Raw genomic sequence first — 26,303 nt, 5'->3', positions numbered from 1 at the left:
GGTATATGTGAAACCAGTTCCTTGTTTTGAAAACATTAACTTGGGTACTGCCGCTATCATTTCATCACACAATTTACATCTTTTAACCTTTACTCTTCTTGAACTCTTTTGTAGGCTGATTGTCTACCAGCATCTCCCTGTGACTAATATATATGCATTTATAATCTATTTTTCTTTTGAAACATTTTAACAACAATGGCTGCAAACACATTATGTAGATCTTGAGCTAAGGTTGCTTAGCGTGCTTGCTTAGCCCATGAGGGATTTACACACCATGCACGTGTTATGAAAATACATAACAGTCATGGACAAGGACAAACATGTACAGAGATAATACCTAAAGGATCTAATAGAAATACTTATGTTATCAAAAGTGTATGTTCATATTTAATATCAGGAACAAAAGGAAACACTTTTAGGAGAACTGCCAACTTTATGTCAAGGGACTAAAAAGCAAACTCTTACTTTGTCTTCAAGCTATTTCATTCACAATGAAATTCTTTTTTAAAATAATTAATTAATACAGCGTTACTATTTTGGGAGTCGTAAGGGAAAAGTGTTTCCTTTCTGCATGGCAGACTAATGTGCTTTTTAGAGAAGGACAGGCTTTTCTCCCTGCTTTTTGGATATTTGTGATTCAGCTCTTAAGGTCACCAGCATATACAGCAGGATTCCAGGCATTACAGCACTAAGTATTTGCTTCAAAAGACCCATCATGAAGAATTTATATGTATGCTAAAACAGATTTTATGCTGTGTGTGCTGAATCTTCTCCTCACATGCTATCTATTAGGACACTTTTGCCTCCCTCATGCATCTTATAAGCCTGGATAGAAGGCTGCAGGAGAGGCATTACCTTCTTGAACATTCTGGTGGAGTCTTCACTTATCTGCATGAATCGCATGATCACATTGTTCAGGTAAATCTCACTCAGTGTTGCATGGTCTTTGCTTTCTCTTCTCACTTGGTTCAGGAGTAAGTACCAGCAATTCACTGGTGACAAGAGGTTCTGGTCTTTCCTGAGGAAGAAGATACACACATGTATAATGTATAGAAATGAAAAGGTTATGCTATTACCTGAAACATCTCACTGACATTTACAGTCATAACTTGCTACGTAAAAATAGCTGCATCTGAATAGCATATCCATTCTTGGGATAACTCAGGTTAGGCAAGCCTCAGATGACTTTTAAGACACATTTGAGTCCCATGAGGCATGGATACTCTGCAAACCACCTGAAAGTATAAAATATCTTACCACAAAGCTTAGAGATGGATATGTAAATGTCTACATGTTTTTGAACGTGTAAATGTTCAAAATCAATAAAGGTCACTCCTGGAAGCGTAATAGTAATTAATTTTTGACATTAGAAATAAACAAGCACTGGAAGCACAACCCAAATTCTTCATGAGCAAAACTGCAGGTCTAGCTGTTTCACTGCACTGGATTTGTATAACTGATGAAGTAGAAGAAAATGTCTCAAGTATCCATATTCTGTGAGCAATGCTCATAAATTCACAGCATTCATAAATACACTGCTACTGCTAGTCCTAGATGTGTCAATTACAAGACAAAGAGCAGGACTGGACTTTTTCCAGTGATTCAATTCTGAATTCCCATGACAGACTGTTTGCAATGCAGGCCCACTCCCAGCTTTAATGTAGAAAAAGTGAAATCAAAGATGACTTCTCATTTCTTTCACACAAGGCAAAATAAAAATACATGTAGTTCACAAGTATTTCACAGACAACAAAAACTTTATATAATTTGTCTCATGATTTTATTGACATTTTAGTATAAAGTTTGCCTTTCAACTAACTGCTCCAGAAACTTGCTGCTCCTTTTTTTTTTCTCTTTTACAGGGATTCCCCTTTAGTTAAAAGGATAAAGCACATGAGCATAAAACAGGCAGAAGTGGTGATGAATTCAGGGAGAAACTTCTGCAACTCTTGGCAAACTCTTCTAATAATTAGCTATTCTCATTGTTAGAAATTTGCCCTTTAATTCCCATCTAATTGTCTACTTTTAGCTCTCACCCTCAGAATCAAAGCAACAAGGAATGATTAACAGAGAAAAGTATCTTCTTTATCATTAGTGCTCTGCTTTGCTATGAATCAGGAGTTAAGAAAACTTCCTCCATTTGTTTCAGATAGACATCTTAGCAGTGTTACTTCACAGCAAGGGGTTTTATCAGCCAGGTCATTTAACATGAAGGGCCATGCTGATACTACTTGGTCCTCATTGCTTCTTCATGTCCTGAAGTCGATACTACAGACCTTCCTGATTGTTCTGGGAGCAATGGTGGGAACAGCTCAGGGGACCAACAACTAAAGCCACTTTTGCTGTAACCTGTACTCAAAGCAGAGAACTGCAAGAACAAAGCCAAAGGTAGAACTCAAGTCATGATTCCCACGCACAGCTGCCAGTCTGGATTTAACATGTTTAAAAACAAGGAAAGATGTTTGTACACAAAAGGAAAAAATATTTTGCCATATGCAGAATAAAAGCCAGGCCTCTCTGTGCAGTGGTGACATATGCACAAGTTGGTTACTTCAGAGAATCATTGAGTCACTAAAACGAATTTTAAGAGATATATTTAATGTTCTTTGAACTGTTCAAGCTGTATTTGATTAACTTTTCCTTTGCCAGATTGGAAAAGACTTTTGTCCTGAAACAACAGTTTTATCTGTGTATCTCTAGCACATCACTGAGTGAACAGTGGAAAAATTATTTTTTAGTTTTACAAACACAAAATACTGTTCTAAATCCCTAAGCACAACAGAGCCAGACACATGCATTCATTAATCAGCTCAAGTCAGGAAAATAACCACATGAGACTATGTCAGCAAGTGATGCACATGAAGCATTTCAGAAAACATTCATGTATGTTATGAAACTATGTCATTAAAAGAACACATTAAATTGTAAACAACGCATAAGGTTCACATAATCTTTATTCCCAGGAATCAGAGAGGTGAAAATGCAGCAAAGTTCACATGCAACAACAAATCAAAATAGTTTTATTTCTTAATGTCATTTTTGGCCAAAATTGTCTTTTTGGTTGTTGTAGTAATGTTGACTGACCATCATGCATATGCTTCAAAATCCTATCAGCTCCACTAGAAATGAGCACAGATTTTCAAGCTTTTGGAGCTCTGCATCTCTTCTAGATACTGGCTGTACTTTGAGTGGTTTAATATCCATATGGTAGGTTAGGGATAATGTTTGTGCAACTTACCTTTCAAGAAACTGAAACTACTTGTCAGAAGCTGACATGACTAACTGCACAGAGCCCCATCAACACTGGTATTGAGGCACACATCTACCTTCAACTGCAATGAGAACTGCTATGCTGCTAAGGAGGGGTGGAGATTTTAAACAGGCCTTTGAACCAGCAACAGGTTAGGCAAGCAGGTTTCTCTTACTTGTACTGCTGATGATCCTTTGTACTCCTTGTTTTTGCCATGAACCTCTCTGCCAGTTTTTCCAGGTTTCGGGAATACTCCATCTCTATTTCCGACTTCTTACGGAAGAAATCCTGCAGATCCTGAAGAAGCTGCACTCTCATTTCAGTCTGCTGCTCCAGGCATTTCTGTTGCTCAACGAGTTGAGCTCGGATCTCTAATGAGACAAACAAATATCCACTCAGGTCAGTGAAAGCAATTTAACTGAGTGTTACCAACCAAAATGACAAACACTCCAGTGTACTTCATCCTCACAGCTACACCAGCTGGAGCTGGATTTCAGGTCCCGTGGTGGGACACAGCAGTGGCAGCTCTAACTTCTGCCACCACACGCTTAATGCCCAGCATCCTTCTCACAAACAGCTGGGACAGGGGCTCAGGTGAGTCTCCACCTTCTTCTCCCATCCCTCTTCTGGCCTCTGGCAGTAGCACAACATTCCGCTTGGAGTGATCTCCTTGCAGAAGGTGGTGCTGCCCTGAAGAACGGTTGGATAAACAAGCACCCTTTGGGCCAGGATCAGCCTGCTGACTGTCAGGTGTTCTATCTTCATGTTCACTATGGAAACAACCTTGCGATAAACCCTGGAGGCATTGTCCATTGTAACTGCGCACAGGTGAGCTTCCATATCTGCCCTGTCTCTGCCCGGGAGGGAACCGGTGTACTATACATGCATCCAACGAAGTTTTACAGCAAACACAGAGGAAAACATGTACCTATATTTAGAGACAAGTATTTGGAAATTTGCACAAGGTTCCAGAGACTATAGTATATTTTTTGTATTAAAAAAAAAATCATTTTAGAAGAATCTCAGTTTAGAAGAGAATACATGCTCACAGTTCTCTTCTAGAGCAATAAGGAAAATCATCCAGATATTCTACCACTTTTTGCCATATGCAAAATTTCTATGTAATAGGGTTTTTATTTTAGAGATTTCTGGGGGTTTTTATTTTCTTTTATTTTGGTTGGTAATTTTTTAGCACTTTTATTTCCTGAGTGCTAACCAGTTAAATACATTCTGAGAACATTCAGTCTGAGAACATTTAGTCTTAGATCCCTCTGGTTCTTTAGAGTTCATGACACTTTTGTCAGCTGCACAGGCACAGCGTATTCCAATACTGTGGAGTAAAATGAGGAGTAACACTTTCTGACAATAATATATGTGTATATTTTTTACACAGTTTAATGCTATAATAAGGATTTTTATCAAAAGCAAAACACAAGTCCATGTAAATGCAAAATTGTTGTGAAATTTTACTTGATTCTTAATGACATAACCATGCTGTAGGCAAAAAGATCCTGGAAATCTTCAAAGCCCACAGCATAGTTTGAAATAGAAGAGCATTCTAGAAGTCATACTAACATCACATGGAACTGCAAACCACTAAGCAGTAATACCACCACAAAAACATCTGATAACATCTGATGCAACTAGGATCTAATGCATCCTTCCTGATCTTAGAGCAGGTATGCAGACAGAGATCCATTCTGCTGGGATTCAAATGTGTACACTGAAATAAGGTAGTATGAGCACAGAAAACTTTTAAACCAATATATTTGCCAGAGGAAGGAGACACTGCAGTATTTTCTTCCAGATCTCCTGTGAGCTACCAGCTGCTACGTTAATCATTAATGAGACCATCCATTTTTATAGTCTGGGAGGTGAACCAAAAAATTCATGGTTTGGTTTTCACTTCATTTCAAATCAGTTTGTTGGAAAAGAAACCGTGCCTCCAGCAAGGATGAGACACTGTAATACAACACTGTATCAATGACATTCATGTACACAGAGGAGAAAATCACATCAGAGCTGGAAGGTTAACAGAAACAGACGCTCACAATCAGTTTTTTAGGTGTCTACTATTGTTAATATTGCAGTCATGGAAAAATCCTGTGTATGGGGAACCGGCTGTACACATCCACTGGTCAGAAGCAGCAATTTGGTCTGTAAGCTGGAGTTTTCACTAAACCCAGATTCATGTACATGGTCACGATACTTCGGCCATCTCCCTTTCCCACTCAAGATTTTCCAGCAGTTACTCTGAAAGCAGCGTTTTGTACAGAGCAACTATGTTCTGATTATTTTGTAGGTCAGTGTACCTTGCTGCTATAATTCTTCTTTTTTAGGAAGGCTTTTACCATAGCAACAAGAATGAGAAAGATTTTAGAAACAGAAATATATGAATAGAAATACAAGAAACAATGAACAAGGGACAACAGATAAAATATGAGAAACTGCCTTAGCTTTTTCATGCTGTCTGCATTTCCAGTGGACAATAGTGGCTTCCTTCAAACTTGTATTTTAGAAAACAAAATTGAAGCATGATCTATGAAAGCTGATGGAGATGTACAACTCTGAGTAAGGCTGGTAAAACTGGGGCTCAGGGGGCTGCAGCCTTATGAAGGGAAAATTTCTAATTTCTGGTTATTTGAATCTCAGCAAAGAGAAAGAACATGCTGATTCCAAAAGGCTAAGCCTTTGGTCTCCTGCTGGAGGGGAAAAAGGGGAGATGTACATCCCACTCATGCTAGCTGACCAGTCAGTCCAGAAGTGACTTCAACAGCAGTTCTCCTTCCAGTCTTTCATACCATTCTCCTCCTCCATTTTTAGACTTTTCTTTTACTAATAACGTGTAATGCCATACTGGCAGGCTGAGGAGATGGCAATGGGTAAGAAATCAGACCAGAAAACATTGCAATTTCCATTTGCTGATGAGAGCAGTGGATTGAAAACAAAGGCAAGCAAGCAACCAAACAACAATAAACCCCCAGAACAAGTACTGGAAAAACAGGCAGGCAGCCTGAGCAGCTGTGTGAGACAAAACCACAACTGTCCAGGTATTATTAACTATAATAGACTACCCATTACCTACTGCTACAGAAAAATGCAACAAGGCAATGCTATTTTCTTTAACTAGTTTACATGTGTGATTTCCCTAGGGCTATAAAGAGTGGCATGGAAAATTGCTGCACTGTATTCAAAGAAATAAAATTGGTATAGTCCAAACTCCATAGATACAAAGACAGGTGCAGCAAGTAAGAGAAGGGTGCCTGTCTTTACTCTTATTTTGCTGGCACATTTTAATTCGAAGTTGAATTGGTACCAGTTGTAATGGGCAATGACATTGTCCCATTCTGCTCTGCTGAATGGCTGATGTCAAATTGCCAGGCTATTTTGTGCCAGGAAAAGACCCGTTTAAACCCTGGATGAGTTAACACCTTCTCCTTCTTTCTGTTGGCAGCTTTGAGTAAATGCTCACTGGTTTTCTGGCCAGGGGCAGGCTTAAAAGGAATCCCATCCATTTATACTGTAGCTTGAACAGACTGAGATCACATCAAATGGGAAAAAAATTAAATCCACCTAAACTTTGTCCAAGATTTGCACACACAATCAAAGTGAGGAAACAGCTAATGTGATGGCAATTAAATCAATAAACTGAATAAAGTTTTATCTCTAAAGATTTTCATGCTAAAATTTATTTTGGTTATGCCCTCACGGACACCCTCCACTACAATTACTGCATCAAGTATAAAATTAGATCTTGTTTATGCCAGTTATGAAAATATAACTCTAACTTTTCAACAAATCTTTATTTCCTTGACAAGTAGTTAAACCTGTGCACCATGAAAAGTAAAAAGAGACAAGATTATACCTGCTTTGAAAGTTAAGTCAGAGCAGATGAAGCTGAACTACTGATACCACCCAAATCATAATCAGAAATAACTCATTAAGGTTACCTCTTTGCACACAGCACAGTATTACGAATAGTGACTTACATAGCACTGCTGTAATACCCTGTAGTACCATGAAGAACATGTATGGAACCAGTGACAGGCCAGTGTCCCCCTGAAGGAACCTGTGAAAATACACTACAGTGTGACACAATCATAATGCTGGCTACACACCAGCATGGATCTAAGTTCTTCACCTTCGCTTCCACACACAAAAGCACCAGGCTCCATCAAACATCCCCCAAAAGTCAAAGGAAACTCCCTCCTGTCCCCAGTAGCTCACAACTTGTAAACACATGGTATTAACCAAATTAACCCATGGACAGACCAACACTGCTGCCCTGCTACAGAACTCCCCACCGCAACGCCCACCCCATCCCTGCCCTGCACTACTGCACTGCTCTAGCCATGCTGACCTTGCCTAGCTTTTCAGACCTTAGAGACCTTTCAGACCACCACAAACTCTCTTACCGACTCTCGAGCAAAGCAACTCTAAAGAATGCTTCATGGTGCTACCAACATACTTGCCTCAAGATGCCTCCTGCCTGAGCCACTCCAAGAGCTGAAGCAGCCTGCTGCTCTTAGCTCCCATTTAACTTTTGTGCTTGCAGAGCAGTCCTGACATGGGCTTTGGTGTTCGCTGAAAGCTCTGGAAAATGCCACAGAGGAGGACATGGCTCCCCAGTCACCCCGCCTGGCTGCACTGCAAGCCTCCCACCTGCCGCCTCACCCTGCCTGGCAAGGAGCTATATTTAAGTCATGATTGCAATTCACAAACTATGCAGACATATTAATCCAGTGGTATTACTGGATAATCATACCAACAGCCTTGGGGCCTCACCCTTCAAAAGATCACAAAAGCAAGTAACTCAACAGAACTCTGTGAGTACAGAGGCTCTCACAAGACATAGTTATGTTTGCAGGTTTTATCTCTTGGGTAACCAGACAAAACTGCATCACCTCCCATTTTTCTCCAAATATCTCCTTCACAAAAAAAACCAAGTTACTTTTAAATGCCTCAAAAATGTCTCATCAAATGCACTAAAACCTATACATGTTATCTTAGACTTTGCATTTCTAAACCATTACACTCAGTCATTTTTTTTTTACCCCAGTGAGCTATCAACTCATGTATTCCTCATTGTCATGCCAATGATATCCAGATCATATTTCAGAGGAAAAGATTCAGACCTAAAATTCAGCCTAGATATCATCTGGTGACGAACATGCATTTGTAATTAAGCAGCTATTGCAGCATTAATCATCTTGCAGTTCGTCCTTGAAGACACTTGAGTCTTATATGCCTAGTTATTTAGCATGAAGAATTGCTCATGTCTACCCCTGCTGCTAGAAGCTGGGATGCTGCATGAGGGGACTAATAATTTCAGTTTCATTCGAGCCTCTGCCTTTGTAAGGACTTGGTTTTGGCTTCTTTGTCAAGATAAGCAGAGCTTTGGTCCAGCTGCATGCAGCTGGCCAACATCTGCAGTTTAGGTTTTGTTTGAGCAGTGCTTATCTCTAGCTCACTGAGGATGCTGCCAGCAGAGAAACTGCAGCAGGAATCATTGAGAGGGGCCTGGAGGTGCCCCTGTGCACATCTAGTACTCCTTAATGCCATGTCCCATCAGTGCTCCCATACTTCCCAGGGACATTATTGTTCCTCTCAAGAGACAAGAAGATAAAGATGGTGAGAGGTATCACATCCATGGTGGGTGCTCAGACCCAGCTGCCAATACGTGTCTCTGAGATACACAGCCTAAAGATGCTAGTGCTGAGAAGTTCTTATTTCTCAGAGGCTTGGCTAGAAAGCTGTTTGAGTATTTCTATGACAAATGGCGAGGGAAGCTCTGCGGTCAGTAGGGAGTCTGGCTCACACTCTCTCCCAAGTCCTTGTTGCCATTTTCTTTGACCACAAGCAGGAAAATCCACTTCAAAAGCCAGGAAATTCCACCAGACTGACAGCTAATGAGAGATGCTGGGGTAAAGATCTTGGAGGCTGATGCAGAAATGCCTTTAAATAGATCATGAGCCTGTACCACAACATTAACCTTCTACGACAGACTAGGGGAGATCACTTCCCTGTGTTCAGCACGTAAGAAGTGTGGCTGCAGAGACAGTGATGCCCTTGAGCTTCCATAGGTAGGGCTTTTGTGGACTTTGTTCTACCCTGACCCCCAACAATATCACTTAGTACATTGAGCATACAGCTTTATACATGTCTCACCACTTGAAGTGTGACCTCTGCTGTGCACACCCCAGCATTAAACTTGATTTTTGACTTTGTGCTATTTTCCAGATAATTCGTTTCAGATTTTTTGTTTGTTTGGGGATTTTGGGGGAAGTGCTTCAGGTTGCCTGTGACAGATCATGTGTATTCAAGCTGTAGTGTAGAACTGGATGGGGACAGAGAATCACTTCTGCTATCTGAAGGGCTGTACAAAGAGTCAGCAATCTGAAGCCCCTGTTGACATCTGTCAACCTCTTTAAAAACTGTAAACTACATTCATTCAAGCACTTTGGTATCCTTAAAGATAAAAACCAATCCTCATCCAGCCGTTAGGAGGAAAGCTGGTGCAGAAGCCATTTGCAGGATGCAGACAAATTTTTATGGGTCACTTCACTTATCCTGCTCAAACAAAGGGAGCAGAGAAACAATGAATCCTCTCCTTGAAGCTGCAAATTTCATTTCTATACATTCAAGCAAACACACTTCTCTCTACTGCAGTCACAGACTGGGCAACAACATGTACCTATGCAGAATCCTGCAACTGGGGGATCCCAGTGGACAGGATTCAAAGAGGGCAGCTGTATTAGGGCACCTTCCAGATCCTTTTGAAATGAGAAGACATGTCTGGAAGAGCCAAGAAAATCTCTACATGTAGAAGAAGAAGCTTTTCTTCTTGTTGTTCTTGGACTAATGCCCTCCTGCTATTCACAGCCACAGCTGCTGGTCACTTGGCTGCCTACCGTCCGAGTCTAAATGGAGGGCAGTATGCCAGCTCATGACTTGGCAGGACAATTTTGCCACAATGCTGCTGCCAAGCGACCCTGAATTTAAGCAGGCAGTCCGCCTGCACCACGTTTTGAGTGCCACGGCTTTTGTGGCAACTGCTCCTTTGCACGCATAACTAAGTGCTGGCACTATGTCCTACCAAACCTTGAGCCTGGCATACTCTGTCCTTGTAGTCACAGGATCTGGGACTGAGGACAAAAAATTCTGTCCCTCAGTGGAGAAGGAACTTTATTTTGCTTAACAGTAAAAGCTCAGCTCATCTCAAAACACTGCCAATCAGAAGAGTAGAGAGCAAAGGGTAAGATGCCTCCTCTGTGTCAACAGTGTGATTCAAGGTCTTTCACCAGAGTGACCAGCCCTTATCTCCCACGCTGGGAGCAGATACTCTCCCAAAATCAAACTGCCCCACCTTTAGTTGAGCAAATCAATTCTGCAAAGAAAGACAGAGAGAGTGAAAGAGAGAGGAAAAAAGAGTCCATGTAACTGCCAAGCAGACCGGTGATCATAAAGTAGGTGTCTAAAAACCCATTTAGAGCATCTAAACTGTCAAGATCTATGGGAAAACTTACTCTGAAGCTTCTTAAGGGCTTCAATCATCCTTTTTTTATGCTTGTTAAAGACACCATGAGCCTTTCCTTGCAGTCTTAAATTCTGGGCACATGAGAAAATTAAAAAGAAATCAGTATGCCCAAATCTTTCTTATCTTCTCACCAATGAGGTATCTGCCAACAGAACAGAAAAATGACTCATGGGTCTTCTCAGAAACATTCTTTGCACAATGTCTGGGAGGCCTTATTGGCATTAGTACTCCATGAGACAAAAAATCCACACAAACCAGGGGGTTCAGTAAGAAAGAAAACCCAGTTGTTCACAATCCAAGCAGTACTGAAAACCTAATACTCTTCATTAGCTTCCTTACTTGTAAACTGGGTGAAATCAGGTTGAATTCCTGCGTCAGCTGCTTTAGGGCTGAGGATGGAGCTGCCTCTGAAAAGTGCAGCAGTTGCACTCTGCAACAGACACTGCATCACTTGTCCACCAACACTACCCTGAAATGACTCCAGTCTTAGTATTAGCACATATCCTTTACCTCCAGAGAACCATACACCTCCTGACCATACAGATGTGAGCACACATTGCATCCAGACCAGCACCATTTCATTTTGTTCAGTTCTACTTATCTGTCACAATAAAACCCTTCCTTCTTTCTCAATATCTTGGATGGAGAGCTAACAAATGAAAACAGCTGAAGGCTTCTTATAGAAATGAGATGTTGAGAGAGGTGCCTTTTCTTGACAAAAAAATTAATTAATCTGAACCTCTGGCAGGTGACATAGCTCTTATGCTGGCTGAAGTGCAGGCCAGGAACTCCTGAGCAGCAGGAATAAGCAAGAAAGCATGAAATCTGCACATCAATCAGATACAGCATCTCCTGGTACACTGGTAACTATCACTGTGATAAGACTCAGAAATTAATAACTAGAGAAAATTCCCTTCCTACATCCTATGAAAATGACTCTCCATGCATGGGACATTTTTAGGAGGTCAATAAAACATTTTCAGGATGACACACACCTTGCCGCATGTCATAAATAAGAGCATGCATTTGACCCAGCCATGACTTTCAGACACAGCTCCTTAAGTCCCAAGGTGAAGTAACAGCGCAGTTAAGCACAAAAAGGAAACAGTAATCTGTGCTGTGTGCCAGCATTTTACCCACATCACTTTTCAGTCCAACCAGTCTAACATGCAGTAAATACTTTCACGATTGCTCATTTAGCTTTGATACATTTAACTCCAACCCCCCAACTTAATACATTGAGCACCTTTGTGTTTTTCTTCTAAAATAAATATGTACTTTTTTTTCTGCAACAGATCCATGATGCTTCTCTTCTTCAGTGAGACAACAGCTATGCCACTGAGATGTCTACAGACACTGGTTTTAAAACTTTATGTACGTATTCCATGCTAATTACTCCCCTGAGTACATCCCTGTAGTTACTTAAGGTCCTGTGTATCCCAGCCAACCAAGTGGGGAAAGAAACTGTCTTGGGCAACATGCCAGAGCTGCAGAGCCTGCTTTGGATGCTGGCACACTGCTGGGCAGAGCATCAGCCCCCGCCCACGAGCACTGTGCTCGCCAGCAGCACAGAGCAGGGACAGCCCTGCACCGCTGAGGCAGCAGCGGCGGATCAGAGCTCCTCACTCACCCACCCAGTGCTGAGGGAGGGATGGCATCTACCACCCAGCCAATCTTTGAATGAAATTCTATCACCGTGCTTCATGCTCCTTGGACAGATTTAACCATAACAGTGCAAGTCTGGTTCAGGAGTATGTCTGTCAGACCAGATGGACCTGGATCTGCAGAATTTCTGAGTATAGATTTGGCCTAAGTCTGCAAAACCAAAGTCCCAGTGAGGGATTACTGGTCTCCTGAGCATGACCACGATATTATCCAAAAGTAAATTTCAGTGCCTTGTCTCATTTTCACATAGCAAATATTACTGAATTTGACTCAGTAGAGGATTTAGGAAACAGGACATCATGTTTTAGGGAAAAAAAAGTTCTGTATGACAAACTCTGAACAGAAAATTCATACTTTTACTAATTAAACAAAAAATAACCCCAATCATGACAGAATTACTTAGTCTGTCTGCAGCAGTACTAATAAACGTAAAATAGATAACCAGATAATCACCATGCTGGTTGATTATAACTATTATAAAGTAGAAGTAACAGACAGTTATTTTTATATGTCACCTAAAAAGATTAGATAAATTCTGCCACGCTTCAAATACATTTGTCTATGCACTGCTGTGATTTGGTAGAAGGTGTAATGCCTAAGTGAGAAAATAAAATGCCTACCTCAAAGGATGGTTTTGAACCCAATTACTACGAGCCTCAAATTCCACTAACAGCAGCTGGGAAAAAACAATTCCTTCAGTGTCACAGAGCAGATTCTTTCTGCTACAGGAAAGAATAAATTGGATTGTGGACCAAATTTAATTAAACTTATCTTCAGTTGTTACAGTAGCAAGAGAAGAAAGCCCCCTCCCCCCCCCCGCCACCACCAGAGGTTCCTGCTAATGGGAATAGAAAAAAATACCCCATGAGACTGTAGGTAACTGTTGCTTACTCACTCAACAGTAAAATGAAGAGTAGTATCTGCTAGAAAATGAACTCTGGGCTAAAATAATTTGCATATTTCCAGGTCCTCTGGAAACAGTCTTCAATCTGTCAAAAGTTTTAAAAAAAAGAAAAATATCACTCCTGTTTTTTTAATGAGAGGAAATATCAGAACAAACAAAACTTAAAGCTGATGATTTGTAGAACCCAGTATCTGCATTAATTCACTGTTTTGTGTAGTCTGCAAATGTTTCTCTCCAATAGATATATGGATGATTAGGGTTTCCAGCAGGGCTTTGATGATTGCTGAATGGAAGCAAAGACACCAAAAACAGCTGTAGGAAACAGATGTGCCACTTAGGGCACCTTCACTGAATGGCCAAGGGATTAATGCTTCACATGCTTACTTCAGAATTCCTTTATTAAAAAAGGCTATAAAACCCCTATTATTGCCTATGTTTTTAGCCTATCTATCTCCATTTGGAAATAGACATTCTGGTAGCAAAAGCTACACTGGAGTGAGTAAAGGAGAAGAACTGCAATGGCCAGGGCAGTAGCTGTAGCTCCCTAGGCCCTTTCCCTGGATAAACTGAAATTCAATCTTGATGTTTTGTAAGCATAAAGTTCCAGCTCTGACAAGCACATCAGCAGTTATAGCACCTGGATGGCAAAGTGGTAACCTGTGAAAATAGTTATTTATTCTGGGAAAAAACATTGCTTGGTAATTCACAGAAGGCCGTGCACAACTTAGTGAAGAAATGAAAGATGTGACATCTATAATGGAGAAATCTCCATCCTGTAAGAGGATCATCATCCAATCATTAGCAAAATACTAGGGGAACTTTTTTTGAAATAATAAATGCAATAAACACGGGTACCAACTGGGGAAAAAAGCAAGGGTAGTTGGAAGGACAAACAAGACATGCCAGCAAGCAATATGAATCTCACAGGCTTCTGACAATTTACCAAAGGAGGCTTTATCCTGGGTTAAGTTTCCTTAATCAGGAATACTCTGAATACTCCAGATACTGGTTTTACAACAGTGCTATATTTCCAAATGTTTACTTCAGGGCCATTTTTTTTTAACCAAAGATGAGTTTGAGTCAGTCAGGAGCACTGGGAAAATAACTGAAACAGAAGTAAAGACCAAAAAGTCATAAAGTGCGGCCATGCACATCTACTAGGCCAGATGAACCCAGGACCACAATGGCCAAACAGCTGACAAGAATCTGCCCTCTTTGTCTGAAAGTGGCTGCTGTGACCAAAGGGCTGGAGAGCATCTCCTGGAAAGGGCAGGGGGAGCAGAGAGAGATGCCAGTGCGTTCTAGGAAGCAAATTGCTACTTCTGCCTAAGTTACTGAAGTTCTCATCAGAAATATTTATAGAACAAAGACAGGTAAAGAGATAAGGAGAAACCAGGTCAGTTCCTGGAAAAGAAAACTACGGTGGCAAGCCACTGGAGTTACTTAAGCTTATCAACAGATAGTGGATAACTTAAACCCAGCTGACCTTCAGTTTCAAGTTACTTGCAATCCTTCGCCTCAAGTTACCTGCAGTCCTCTGCCTCAAATAATTCTATTCCTCTTCCATTTAAAATCTGTCAACAAACCTTAAAGAGCACAAAAATACAGATAAATCAGCTGAAAAGCATTTATTTTTTTCCAGTTTCTGCAAGATGTGCATTTTCACTGCAACTTCCTTTCTGCATCTAATCTGTCGAAGAACAGCGACAGTGCTTACTGAAGCATCAGTCCTGTCCTCTCTGCCTGGATAGACGTTTTCATCTTAGTGCTAATCTACTGCTTTGTCACTTTGGTGATAATCTGTCATAACCCTGACATGTAAAAATCAGAAAGAAAAGAAGACTGCCTTTGCATGAAGTTCAAGTCATCCCAGTTGACTCAGTCTAAAACTGTAGATACTCCTGTCCAAGCTGGGCATTTCTAAAAGACCTCATCTGTGGCTTCTCTATAGAACAACAATCTTGTTGTTTACACAAACTTTCAGGTTATGAAGAACAAGAATAAGATAGTCAACAAGAATAAGACAGCAGCTTGTGAAAGGGATTTAAGCAACATTTACTTCTGTCTACTTTGAAGGGAAAAAACCAGAACTCTTTACCTAGAACGGAAAGCAAAGACACTAAGTACTCAGTATTTAAGCATTCTGCAAGTTAAGTCTTTCTGATGCCCTGTTCCAGGTAATGGTTCTTCCCCTGTCTGTAAAACCCAGTTTCACTGCAAATTAGCATTGGCTTTAACCATTGAGGTCAAAAATTGAGAAAATAAAGCACTTCAGGCATGAAGAAAGGCTTGTCAGAAGACTCAACAGAACTGTAAGACCCAGGTGAATCCAGCTAACCTCAGCAGGAACATCCTCTCCCAACTTCCAAACAAAATTAATTTGCTTGGAGAGCAAACAATGCTGCCCAAAACTGTGTCAATCATGTGAAAATTGCTTGCAAATATAGAAATCTACCAAGGTGTTACAACTAGACTTACTTTTCTCCCCTAGAGCTCTATTTACAAAATTGCTTTAAAGACAGGAATAGGCAAAAGCCTCCCTTGGTCTGGAAGACCACTGCACATGGTACCCAGCCAGGCTGCTGAGTTCAGCCTCCTTCTCCCAAGGAAAAAGCAAGCTTTTCCTACTTTCCACAGAGAGAGTCCTCTAGCCATACAGGTAATATGGCACTCCCTAAGGAAAGACTCAGATCAGAAAAGCCAATAGCTTGAATAGAAAAGCTGTTTGTAAGCCACCTTCCTGGGAAAAAGTTTTCCAGCAGACATACAAGCAGTTCATACTCAAGCCAAACAAGCTGCTTGAGCTCCTCAGAGTGGGTGGAAAAGCCACTCAGAATTAGTGTAGTCCCTGATGGAAGCAATGTGATTAGATGGTAACTGAAGACCTACCTCATGTCCTTTGAGTGAGAAGCACATCTGAAACATTTTAACTCTGCTAAATAATTAGTTGTTTCTTGAATCATCACTAAGGCTAGACATAAAAACGGCACTTTGATGGAAATACACCAGAGTTCCATTTCAGGGTAGGACACTTAGAACTTTCAAAGAAGATCCTTCCTCTCAAAGCACCTCCTCACTGCCATCCTGTATCAAGGGTGTCACTCAGCTTGACCTGTCTCCGTCCCTCAGGGGTTTTGCTGGGAAGAGCAAGCTGGAGAACCGGCCTCTCCCGAGCACTTTGTGCAGGAAGTACCATTGCCAGTGCTGCAGATCCACCCACGTTTTGCAGGAAAAGGAAAGATACTTTCAAAGCATATCTTTAGCCACAAGGATGCAAGCACTCTGAAAGAAGAGGTGATTTAAAACAAAAAAATCAAAACAAATCAGGAAAACCCTTAAGCACTCTGATTTAACAAAGGAGAACAAACACATTCCAATTCTAAAACACCTAATGATTTTAATTAAAAGCTTTCCTCCTCTGCAAAGTTTCAGTCTTTTAATTTATAAAAAACTTGTAATTAAGATGTAAATGAAAGTTTCAAACCTTGCAATTTCCTGTGCTAAGGAAATGCTGATTCTTTTTTTAATATGTCAGTAGTCCGTTTGATTTAGAAATTTTATCATTTAAATCTCCAAGCAAAAAAAATCTAAACTGCTGCCAAAGGAAATTTAAGACAAGAAATAAAAGCTTTCAGTGATGTAACAATAGTGCGTCCAGGAGAATAAGCAGCTGCGCAGAGACTGCATCTGGCAGGGGAACACTTGACAAGACTGTCAGCATTCTCCTGAGCGCCAGACTTCTTCTAATTTGCACCTTCAGACCTATGCATTTGTTCACTGAGATATAATAAGAAAAAGTGCTGTCCTTGTTCCTTGTGTTGCCACACAGTGCACACTCCATCAGCTCAGCGCAGTGACATGTCTCGAGACACTCGCTCTTATTAGAAACCTGCACTCATTAGCTATGCAAGAGAACACACTGTCTGGCCAGTCACTGCTCCTATGCCAAATACACCCGCCTCTGATCTGGGCTGGATTCACCACCACCTGCATCCTTCTTATGAATTCCTCTGTACATGGTTGACTTCAGGATGGTGCCCCCATGCAAATGAATCCAAAATTAGTAACTTGGCAACAGTTTCAGGTCTCCTTTCGAGAAGGGTTTTTGGATGCCTTCACTGTATTCCCACTGCCATATGCGGACATCCTGAAAAAAGCTGCTGTAGCTCAAGAACCTCCACTGGTGTTCTCTGAATGCAGGGAGGGAGGGATAGCAAGAACCTTAATTGTTTGGGGGTAAAACAAAATACTTCCAGTATCTTTTTATACAGGCACCAGACAGCCATGTACAACACACTGGTTTGAGGATGCTCCTCTCTATTTACCAGGATGTTTTACTTTGCAGGCATATGCTCCCTCTGTATTTCCCATATGTTTTTGGGGTTTTTAAAAAAAAATTGGAGGAACAGAATAATTTGCTCTATTGCAGGCAGCTTACATGGCAAACATTTGGATGAGCATCAGAGGACAGAAGAATCTGCTTTGATGAATAAATGAGATCTTGAATTAAAAGAATGAAAAACTCTTTTGTACATAGAACAAGATTTTGTGACATTAATGACATTACTTATTAAAGACCGTAGACAAACATCATAATACAGGTTTGCTACTTCAGAAGATATATAGTAAGGGCCAGGTCAGCTCAGGAAACAGTACCTTTTCTGCATAAAAATACAGAATATTGCACCATCTTCAATACCAGACATCCATCGTTAAGGTCTGGTCTAGAAAGCCATTTAAAGCTCCCAACAGCAGTGGTATTGATCAAATGAATGGATGTGCAGTCATGCTCATTCTTGTGCGCCACGGAATGGTGACCTTTCTATCAAACATGTCCACCTAAATCTCAAACCTCTCTTTGACAAATGCTGCACACAGAGGAACAATATGAGTTCTGTGTGGCATTAAGTATCCCATGCCATAACTAACACAGGAAAGGACAGGAGCTGCCTGGGTGCGGATGAAGACAATACAAACGTAACACCTGGGAAATGGAGATTTTATTCTCAGTTTTTGCTAGATTCTCATGTGATCTGAGAAGATGTTTTACCTTCTTCTGTGACGGAGTACAATAAGGCCCTGCACCTTACTCACCCAAAATGTTTTTGTACCATAATTTTTTTAAACTTCCATAGAAGAGAACAAGAGCAAAGAAGGGGGCTGCTTGGTGTCTTTTAGTAAGTGGCATTCCATTAAGTCTGATTGTTACAGAGGACCTAAAGCACTTTTTTAGAAAGCACTTTTAAATGAAGAGCTCAATATGAAGCTGCCTAAGAGTGGTTGCTGAGAATAAAAGCAGAACCTTCCAGTTTGACAGGACTGTATTTGGCTGTGGCTTCTCTATCATGGGCCACTTCTCACTGCCTAAAACCCAGCTGACCTCAGACAACAGCAGGGAAGCAAACCCAAGCTCTGACATTCAGATAAAGCAACGAAGGGAGAGGATGAGTGCACCTTCATGTTCTGGAAGCAAGAGCTATGTGGTTCTTTGAGGAAAAAGGAAATCCAGCAGAACAAAAACCCAATAGGCATCCTATTTACTCCAGGCACTACTAAAAATCAGAGTTCTTATTAGTATTATAACAAATTTGGTGTTACAAGAGAGCAGAAACCTTACTGCCTATCTATCTCAGTGCTTGCTGTTAAACAGTCTCCATCTGACTGCTCTTTGCACACTGCAGAGGTGCAACTTAAGCTGACCTAAGCTGGATCGAGAGCAGCGCATCTGTGCTAACATGTGTTATGCGTGCTTAGGGTGCTGATCTCACTAAAAATTAACAAGGTAAAAAAGATTATCCCTCATATCAGCTCTCACTGCAACTACACCGCTGCCACTCCATGAGAGTAGGAAAGCAATGTATGATGGGGGCTAAGAAGGCTACTTGCAAACCAGAATAGCCATGGGACCTGAAGTGCAGAAGGACTGAAGCTTCGGCTGATCTCTCTTCGCTGATTAACTGTGGGCTGTTAAGGAAATATACGGGCCCACCTTCTCTCTTCTCCCTGGTTGCTCATCCCCTCCTCAGGTAAGATACATGAGGCTTCATGCTGCATGATCTGTCAGACCAAGGCCTCAATCCAACCAGAAAAAAAAAAATCAGCCAAGGGAATTGCGGGTAAGGATTGTTTTTCATCCACGCAAGTTCCCTTGTAGTAGGATTACATTATCACTCTGGCCGAGGAGAGTTCATCTTCCACCCTGCTTCTCTTTCAGCCACTGATTCAGAGCAGCAGCCAAGTACCTTGCACTCTGGTCTGCTCCCTGGGAGAGCTGCTAGTCTCTCCACTGCTGACAGAGGGAAACCAGAGAAACCACCCCCTTGCCAAAAGGGTGTGATGACTCCAAACCATTAGTTTTCATATAGTCTATTTTTCACACTGGAACACAGCTCTCTAGCACTTCACAAAGGAACCAGCAGCCCCTCATACCAGGAATCAGGGAGAGGCAGAAAGAAAAGCTGCACTCAGGTGCAATGGCGTATAAATGAAAATTCACCCAAGTTACTCAGATATGTGGTCACACAAGAAAGGAAAAAAAGAGTAAGGAAAGTCCTGTTTGCCCTGCATGATACACTGTCATCTGATTATGTGCTGAGCTGCTTCTCACGGTGCCAGGAACAGGCGCTGTCTTATCTATCAGCTGTGCATTAGACACCCTGGTGAAATACTCGCAAGGATACATTTCCCTAAAAGTGATGCTCTGATGCCTTGGCAAGAGTAATGGCACTAATGCCAAGGGTTTGCTGTCTTTCAGTCCAAATTCTACGGTACAGGGGTAATTTCTATTACTGTCAGCCACAAAGTACAGTGGATATTGTCAAGCACTTGAGCAAAAATGCATGTGTAAAGCATCAGCAAGAAGAATGATACAGCTTCCTCCTTGATAAATGACTCTCTTGCCTAAAGCCTGCAGTAAGAACAACCACACACTTCACCATATTTCCTGCGGAAGAATTTCCTTTTGGTTTTGCGGATCAGACCATCATTTAACACATCCACCTCACTATTGGATTTACAGTGGTATAGAGCAGCAATCCACAGGGTTCCATGCCTCTGGAAGGCAAGCACCCATGTTAAGTAATTAAGGAGTACCTAGTTCAGGAACCCAATATTCCTCATGCCACGAAATAAATCCTCCTGCAGGGAATCCAGAGCAGCTACAACTCCCAGAGTGAGTATCTCGTCCACCAGCTTTTTGCAGGTTGCCAGTCCTGAGGGTCCTGGGACATCTGTGACAAGGGACAGATCAGCCAGTGCTGAGAGGACATGGGAATGTGAAGCAATTGAATAATGGAGAAAGCTGGGGAGGAAACTGTCAGTCATATAATTGCTTCTTCATGTGTGCATTGAGCCTGAGGCATGGAGGTGTCAGGATGTTATTCAGTGTGAGGAAAAGAAAATACGTTATCCTGTAGGTCTGGTTATTTTTACTGGAGAAGGCGAAAAGACTCCCATGATATGAGTTGGCTCTCTGAAACAGCTAGTTCCAGGGAGGTGGGACATCGATCCACGGCCTTGCTCGGGGCTTCTCCCTCTAGTAAAAGGTTGGATACAACATTAGCCCATGCATCAATGTGTGAAATGGATGGATTTGTCAAGCAGGAGCTTGGCCAGGTCACCAGCTGGCTACTACAGATATGCTAGACAGGGACACATACTGCTGTTTTCTGAAGAAGTAGACACATGCCTCCTTGCTGTGCACCAAATCAGACTGACTTGAGACAACCTCTCCTGCGCCAGCAGGATAATTTTTTTGACTACAGCAACACTTCCCTTATTGCTACTGGTCTTTCCCATTTTTTTTTATTCTGTTAGGGATAGAATGCAATATATGCGATGTTCTAAGGCAGCTGCTTAAGAGCTCCACAGCAGATGATAGCCACCACTTACTATGGATCAGAGGCACTTAGCCAATGTTGGAATGCCAAGTGCAGATGTTGGAATGCTAACACAAAAGAAGTTATAAATGCCTACAAACATACTAGTCAGGAAAGAGTGTAATTATGGCAATTAAATAAGGAACAAAACCAAATATTCCCTTTGTTCAAAGGGACTTAAAACTATAAAACAAATATATCAGAAAGGAAGTGCTGTGGCAAAAAAAAGCCTTCATAAGAACAAAACAAGGAGTTGTCTCAGGAGAAAGGAATTGTAATTATTATGTCACATCAAATGCAACAGATAACTTACTTCCACAAACAAATGCATTTGAGGGGATTCTACAAGGAACTGAATCCTGTGTTAATGCTTTCCAGGTGTAAGATGATAGCTAGCAAACCACAGTAATGACAAGCCCTTAACTATGGCAGAATGAGAAGCTCTAATGGGGTGATAATCTTCCCAGAATTGCCTCTCCACAGAGCTCAGTTGGCCTGGCTTGATTTCCCCTATCATTTTCAATCTTAAAGAAACACCACCAACTCCAACTCAGTCAATCTCCAAGCCATCAGAGGGAGTCACACTGCGACTTGAACTTTATGGTTTTTGGAGGATTTTATTGACATGTTAAAAACATACTCCTCAACAAAAGATGAAAAACTCCAGGGGAATCAATGCTGTAAACGAAAAGAGAAAACTAACTAGGAGTGAAATGCACAGGGATCAAAAGCCAAGAAACTGAAAAGCATTTCACCCTCCCATCTTTTGAGCTAAGTGCATTCCTCAAAGATTCACTGCTGTTGTTTCCAGGTGACTGTCATGACCTCACACTGGCTGCTGGTCATCAAAGTGGAGCATGGGATGGACCCCCAACTCAGATCTACCACAATCCAAACAGCCAAGCATCAGGTGGTGTTACACAGCCTATCTCAGTCTTTACCCTCTCATCCTCTCCTTTTTGTGCTACAAAGACACAGTTGTCTGTCTTGGAAGCTCACTTTTCAGTCCCTTACCCTCCCTCTTTTTTCCTCCTTGGCTTTTCTTAGGCTACTGGGCATGGTGAGAGTAGGGGAGAAGGGTTATACATCACATCTCATCTCTTCCTGCCTGTCTGCTGGGACTCACAGAGGATGCTCTTATTAAAACACATACAGTCAATACCACAGTGAACTTCTACACTGTATGAAGTGAGGCAGTGTGGTATGCTGGTGCAGTGCCCAGGGAACTAAGGCAAGCCTGGGGAGGAGGACTTGTCTGAGGTCCCACCAGAGGAATCAAGGGCACATCACTTAAGAAATGACTGAGTAGCAGCATAAGGAGCTGTCAGAGTGGTTCTAACACCCACACCAGCTCTTCCTGCAAGATATAAGCTTGACTCCATAGCATGCTGACAGACACAATGCCTGGCTTTGATAGCAAAAGAAATCCAGGAGGAGTGAACAATTTGATTATTAAGAAAACAGGAGACATGTTTACCTGCATACTAGTAGTACTTTTGAAACATCTCATTTAAAAGCTCTGCTGTGAACCTGCATACTAATAACTTCCTCCTGCTCCTTAAGCAAAACATTTAGTTCTGGGTGTCAAGAAGCCCATTTCTACAATTTGCAGATATCTGCAGGATGAAGAGAGGAAATTCTGTGCAATGCTGCCTTCAGTGTGCAAACCAAACATCTGCATTAGTCACTGGCAGTTTACTGTTGAAGTTCAACTTCTCAGCTTGTCTGAAGAAAATCAACATGGTGATTGCATTTTTCACAGTGGAGAAATCATTGTGGAAAATCTCTAAGCTTAAGTTCAAATCCTCAGAGTCATAGAAATAAAGCCATCTGTGACTCTCAATTAAAAAGTGCCTCTAAAATGTAGGGTGCTACTCTCATTGCCTCCCATACAGGAAAAACATATTGCCTTCAAAAGTAAAAGGCCATTTTTGTGATTACAAGCCCGTCTGGTGACTTGCACTGTAGCAGTCAGCAGAGCTGCAGGGTTAGCTCGTAGGTCATTGTGCCATTGTACAACCAAGCTTTCTGTTCACTTACTTCCAAGTCCATTGCATCTTTATATCCTAAAATGCGTATTTTTTACAACAATCAGGGTATTTAATATGAAATATTACCATTAAAAGCACAGCTCCATTTTAGAAACTCCTATCTATGTCAAAATATCCTGAACTAAGGCTAGTCAAAGCTCAGTAGGAGCAGCAGAGCAAAAGTGAACGTGGTTGAAAAGACAATGAAATAAATTTTCTCTTAGAAAATCTTGATCTCACTAAATATAACACAGGGAAAGACTGATTCACAGTCAGAGCTTTTTGAAAGACATTATCAAGATATTCTATTCTGATTTTAGATCTTTCAAATGTTATGCTGAATTTTGACTGTACATGGATTTTCTTCACTACACTAAAAGGCAGAACTGCCTAATCTTCCTGTAGTGTGGATATTCATTTCTACAGATGCTGATATGATGAACAAGAAAACAAAACCCAGGATCCCAGCTTCCGCATTTGTAATAAAATTCTGAAAACATCCAGACTTGTAGGAAAGCTGGGATCTAAATTTTTAGAGGCATCACGTTAAATAAATTCAACATCTTTTAAGACTTACATCATCTACAGCTGGACATGAAATCCAAACCTATTAATCTTGCACATCATTATGGGCACAAATGCCTTAACATAAACCTAGACAGAGAAAGGCAGCATTGCTCTAAATCTTGATAGTTTCAAATAGAGAAGAGTCATGTTCACTCCAACTCCTCATAAAGGAAGTTGACCTGAATTTCATAAAGAGAATCAATCAGATAAATACCTTTCACCATACAGCCTAGACACAAGGCCATGAAGATTTACCTATAAATTTCCCCTTCTGAAACGAACAATGTTCTTCATAATTTGACTGAGGCATTTCTTACCCTTTACTCTTCTTCCTCCGCAGCAGAGGTAAAAGCTTTTCCATAATTTTTTTGCATACACGTGTTGTGAAGCATTAGTGAATTCTCCATAGTGAAAGCTATTATATTGTGTTCTGACACATATCTTCAGGAAAAGTAAAGCCAGAAAGCATTATCAACATTTGATATGCAATCATATGAGTTTTATGGATTTACAGCGTAAAAAACTAAACGCTTTATTACCTTTAGCCAACATATGTTCATATACCTACTACAAAGAGTACTTAAAGTGAAAGAGGTAAGACTGTTAACAGGGAGTAAGGATTCTGATTTAGATCATTATCATCACACAGCACTTCCTAGGAGGCCAGCTAGGAGAAAGCAGGATGGAAAGATATCTAATTAAGAGCCTAAAGAAAATTTAAATAAGTATCAGTCATCTGAGAAGAATTAAATGGCTAATGCTATCAGAAACGAAGTGATAATGGATGGCCCAAGTGCTTTCCAGATAGGCTTGAGAGAAGTAGCCTGGTGCTTAAACTTTTGTCACCTTCCCAGAGTACAGCAGGTCTGGCTGGAAACCATGAGGTGCAAAAGAAGGTAATATTTTTCTATGAATTCTGCTTCTTTGGTTTTGAAATACTTGAATCACACAGATGAAGCTTCAGAAGGTGTTCACTTCCATAATGCAAACTGGAACCATCTAAACTTAAAATGTCACCTCCAGATTTCCTTTTAACTGTAATAGAAATTTTGGGAGCAGCAAGGTCACTGACTTCTACAGCTGGGCCAAATGTCCTGGGTGCCTAGTCACCCATGGGCACTTTCAGGGTTTCAGTGAAACACTGTGGGCTAGGTTGGAGTGCGACAAGCCAGTTTTAGGTATTTTTTTCCAGGAAGTAGATGCTATGGAAGACATCTGACAACCCTCAGAAGCAGAGTCAGGATTTAAATGAAAAACCTTTAGGTCTTTCACCCCAGAAGAGTCCAAACTCCTCATTATCAGCATTTTACTAATAGCATTTCCACTGGAGGATGAACAAACTCTGTTGGTGGAACAATGCAATTAACCTGAGTGTAAAAACATATAATCTACTCTTCAGAAGAAGAAAAACAGAATTGGTAAATGTAAACTTGATGAAAGCCACCCATCTGGCATGGAATATTTGCTGGTGTGTAACATATTTTACAATAATACACTTTAAAAAATTGAGATATATTTTTATGCTGCTACTTTTGCAACAAGACTGTAGCAACTACATCAGAAACATGATTTAGCACAGAAGAGAACTAAGCTACCACATTTCCTAGAAACCATTAAATATTAATATGCATGTTAATATATTGCACCTGGCAGTAACAATCTCAGCCCCAACCTAGAATAAAACTCCATTTTTCCCAGTCAAGTGAAAATAATGTACAGTCACTGCTACGGTAACAGGTCTAATCATTTCCTTAGGCTGTCTCCATTCTCCGTATGTTGGCTGTGCATAATTCATAGGATTTGCCATATGTTGTCTGAAGCAAGTGTCCCTATAAGTGTTCGTGGTTCTACTCGAAAGCATGTCTTCATAAATTACACTGTGATATATTTGACATTAAAAAAAAAAAAAAACCAAACAGGGAAAACAATTCAGTGAAACATAATCTGCTTAGAGTTTACCACTTAGCCATGTGTTGAACATTCAAGCGATTAGCTCCCCAAAGCACAACTTTTTTCTCAGTGCGTGCAGTCTGCTTCTGCTGGCAGCAGTTTCAAAGGCAAGAAACAATTTATCTTTCTCTCAGACTAACGACTTGGTCCAGCAATCTTCACAAACACAGATAGCTTCTGCTGGCTTCTGAGAGCCTGAGCATATGAACATACAAACTAGGATTAGTTACTTGAGTAAAGGATGGCAGGATTAGACTTTCCACTGGTTGCAGCCTTGCAGGAGAGAACCCTCACAGTATACAACCTGGGTTTCCTGTTAGACCTCACAGCTTCAATGACTTTTCTGACTCCCAGCTGGTTTCCCTGCAGCCTCTTCAATAATTTTTAGGCAAGCAAAGTTCAAAAGATAAGCAGCTGTAGAGCAAAGACAGAGTATTGGTCAAAAAAACAGGATGACAAACAACAGGATCTCCCAAGAGAGTGGCATTGTTCAGAGAGGGGAAACAAAAGGCAAAAAGTATAG

At 41.0% G+C, this 26,303-nt stretch overlaps 1 protein-coding gene across 2 annotated transcripts in view; it reads right to left on the bottom strand.

The window, feature by feature from the left end:
- SRGAP1 (SLIT-ROBO Rho GTPase activating protein 1) overlaps nt 1-26,303 on the bottom strand; it is a 139,325-nt gene that overhangs the window by 68,265 nt on the left and 44,757 nt on the right. For both annotated transcript variants that reach the window (XM_038153974.1, XM_038153975.1), the window contains exons 2-3: nt 3,426-3,621; nt 856-1,018 (exon numbers count right to left, since the gene is read on the bottom strand). In XM_038153974.1, coding sequence (XP_038009902.1) covers nt 856-1,018; nt 3,426-3,621 — 359 coding nt within the window. The remainder of the gene's footprint in view (nt 1-855; nt 1,019-3,425; nt 3,622-26,303) is intronic.

This window comes from Motacilla alba, chromosome 1A (assembly GCF_015832195.1).
Source record: "Motacilla alba alba isolate MOTALB_02 chromosome 1A, Motacilla_alba_V1.0_pri, whole genome shotgun sequence".
Lineage (NCBI taxonomy): Eukaryota > Metazoa > Chordata > Aves > Passeriformes > Motacillidae > Motacilla > Motacilla alba.
Note: the sequence above shows the minus strand (reverse complement) of the source record. Positions and strands in the feature narration are given on the sequence as shown.